This window comes from Salvia splendens, unplaced genomic scaffold, assembly GCF_004379255.2.
Source record: "Salvia splendens isolate huo1 unplaced genomic scaffold, SspV2 ctg540, whole genome shotgun sequence".
Classification (NCBI taxonomy): domain Eukaryota; kingdom Viridiplantae; phylum Streptophyta; class Magnoliopsida; order Lamiales; family Lamiaceae; genus Salvia; species Salvia splendens.
In genome coordinates, this window is record NW_024599198.1 from 36,749 (window position 1) to 40,121 (window position 3,373).

At 37.1% G+C, this 3,373-nt stretch overlaps 1 protein-coding gene across 1 annotated transcript; it reads left to right on the plus strand.

Annotated features, from left to right (window-relative positions):
• Positions 1-645: 645 nt before the first annotated feature.
• On the plus strand, positions 646-1,526 carry LOC121790532. The gene has a single exon (XM_042188727.1). It carries the CDS (start codon positions 728-730, stop codon positions 1,238-1,240), a length of 513 nt encoding a protein of 170 aa, XP_042044661.1. The 5' UTR covers positions 646-727; the 3' UTR covers positions 1,241-1,526.
• Positions 1,527-3,373: the final 1,847 nt, after the last annotated feature.

Below are 3,373 nucleotides of genomic sequence, written 5' to 3' on the forward strand. Positions count from 1 at the left end.
ATTGCATAGATTATTAATTATTAATTACTCTATCCGTCCCACGATAGGAGTCACTCTTATGGTATGCATAAGTTTTAAGAAAGTAAGTTTTAAGAAAGGTAAAGAATATTGAATTGAAAAAGTTAGTGAATATAAAACCCACTTTTTTACATTGATTTTATAATAAAAATGTGAGTGAAGTGAGTTAGTGGAATGTGAGACCTACTTGGCATTTATAGTAAAAATGAAGTGTGACTCTTATTGTGAGACGAATCAAAATGACAAAGTGTGACTCTTATTATGGGACGAGGGGAGTACTTAATTACATTAAAAAAATTAATTATATAAGGTGGGCCTCTGCCTGGCCGTCTTGGGCTAGGCTCCGGAAGGGCCTAGACCTGTGGTGTGCCCGGGTTTACAAAACGACCCAATTGGAGCTTACTTCAAACAATGAGTTAGGCCAAGCCCGATTCACTTCATCGATGGATCAGGTCTAGACCAAGCTAGGACAGGCAAGCCCAACCCAATTGATAAGTCTAATCTGACCCAATTTTGTAGCCTTGTTAATGTAGCCCAGCCCAGCCCAGGCCGCCTCCCCCTTGCTAGGGTTTCAGCTCAAACCAGCCACGATCCAATAATCCGTTCAAAATGGCGGGAAAATCATCTCCCCATCGAAATATGCCTATTTAAAGGAATCTAACCAGATAACAAACATTCTTACACTTGCCCTTTTCCGTCCAATTTCAAAATGGCACCCAAACGGAAACAGACAACCCCCGAAGAAGCCGCCCCCGTTGTCCGGAGGTCCGCCCGCCTCTCCAGCGCCGCCGTCGCTGCCGACCCAGAGCCACCCAAGAAGAAGCAAACCAAACCCAAAGCCGAAACCAAAACCAAAGCTGAAACCAAAGCCAAAGCCAAAGCCAAAGCCAAAGCCGAAACCAAGACTAAGGCTTCCAGCGAGGAAGAAGGTGGAGAGGCGGTGGAGAAAGCGGAAGGCGCGAAGACTATCGTGATAGAGCACTGCAAACAGTGCACACAGTTCAAGAGGAGGGCGATGAAGGTGAAGGAGGAGCTTGAGAAGGAGGTCGCCGGAGTCAACGTGGTGGTCAACGGGGAGAAGCCGAGGAGGGGCTGCTTCGAGATTCGTGAGGAAGGGGGAGAGGTCTTCGTCAGCTTGCTGGGCATGAAGAGGCCCTTTCCGCCGCTCAAGGCACTCGACATGGACAAGCTCATCTCCGACATTCTTCACAAGATTCGATGATTCGGGTTAGCTCTACTTTTTTGGGAATTGCTATCTAAATTGTATTCTCTGCTTCCAAAACTTGCCCTGCATCTCTTACTTGGATTGGATGAATTCTAGTTTGCAGCAACTGATTCCACATTTCTAGCATCCACTAATATTAGGAGTGCTTCTTTTGAACTAAATTGGCTGTAATCCTTTCATCTGTTGCAGTTAAGAGAGATTATTATCTTTAAAATTGGATTTGTGCTTTTCAATCTCTGTTGTATAAAGATGGGAAAACAAATTACAAATACTAGTTTCATAACAACTCTCTTGCTATTTTCTTTGATGATAATTATAAATAGGTGCCAATGGAAAGCTTTGATCAATGGGTATCGTACCTTTGTCTAATTTGTTTTTCTCTCCTTTCCTTGAATTGGAAGTTCTCCTCTGTCTAAATTGAATGTGTGTTTTTCAATCTTAATTGACTTCCTATTGGAAAACTTTCATCAAGAGCTTTGTATGGGTACATTTGTCTAATGCTTCATTACTAATGAATTGGAAGTACCACTCTCTTTGTTTGCACTTAAAGGAAAATCATAATGAAAATTGAGTTTGTGTTTTTCAATCTCTGTTGACTTCCTTTGGTATGATGATAGATAACAAATTAGGAATAGTTTCTGTTCAAGAATTTTCATGTTATTTTCTCATCAATTTAAATGATTAGAAAGTTAGAATCCAACATGATATGTACCATCAGAAAGCTTTCATTGAGAGCTTTTAATGGATACCTTTGTCTAGTGTTCTAGCTTGTTTTCGTATAGTTTTCTTCATCTTTTTGCAATAGAATTAGAATTTGTGATATTCAATATATGTTGATTTCCTTCTGCATGGAGACACAGTAACAAATAAGGAATAGTTTTGTTACAACAAATTTCATGCTATTTTCTTATCACTTTTGATGATCAAATCCCATTACACTATATACCATTAGAAAGCTTCATCGAGGGCTTTCCATGGGTATCTTTGTCCAATACTACGTATAAAGTTTTCGTATTTTTTTCTCTTCCCTATTTGCGGAATGTACTGAAACTACGACTAAGGGAAGATTATTACTAGGAATTGTTTTGTGAGTAATTTTCTTGATCTTTTTTATCACTTGAAGATTGAAATCCAACATTAGAGTTTCTATAGGTACCTTTGGGTTATTTATCCAACTTTAAAAATTGAGTTATTGACAAAGAAAATTAGACTTATGTCAAATTTTAAAAAAAATACAAACTCAACTAGTTTTTTACCATATAAATGAAATTGTTTGGAAACCAAAATTTAGATATGGCATATGGTCCATATATTTATAGACAATTAATCCCAATTCCAATAAGTTGAAACATAAATGGATTTCAAAATCTATGTTTGAGGCATGATATATAGAATTATAAAATGATAGACATGGGTAGTTTATTTTCATAGGATTTTATGTCTCCTTTCTTTCTATATGTAGGAACGTTACACGTTTGATAGAAATACTACTACTATATTTCAAAACCAACGAAATTAACATCTCATTGCATATAGATTGTAAATGACTACTCACGTTTTTGCCCCCGTTTTAGAGGTCTTTGTCTCCAAGATTTTTGCATGTTGTATGGATCTTTGTTCCAGTATTTTTATTTTTGAATATGATGAAACAGATGAGAGCCTTGGTCACTCTTTTCAGGTAATGAATCTTGCATAAAAAAACAGTAAGTCCAACTAAAACAAAGTACAAAATGACAACTCAAAGTAGAGCATAGTTAATAATGTATGCTTAGTGAAATATGCAAAAACTAATGTAAAGTGATAATCATTGAGACTTTATCTATTGATATTCAACAATAAAGACTTATCTCACTTAATTTGAATCGGTTCGCTGATATATACTTATATCACAACACAGTCATCCAAAGGTTTAAGGTTATATGGGTTGAAAAGAAACTGGCTAAAGATCATTTAGTCACATAGCCACCATAATGGCAACAAAGCAGAAGATGCAAGAGAAAATAACCAGATTGACAGTGTCTACATAGTGTCAAAAGAAGTACACCTAGTAGCTTATCAACCTTGGCTTGGTTATTACAACTCGATTAATGCCATTGAAAGAGACAAAACAAGACTGGTGGAGTTGGCGAA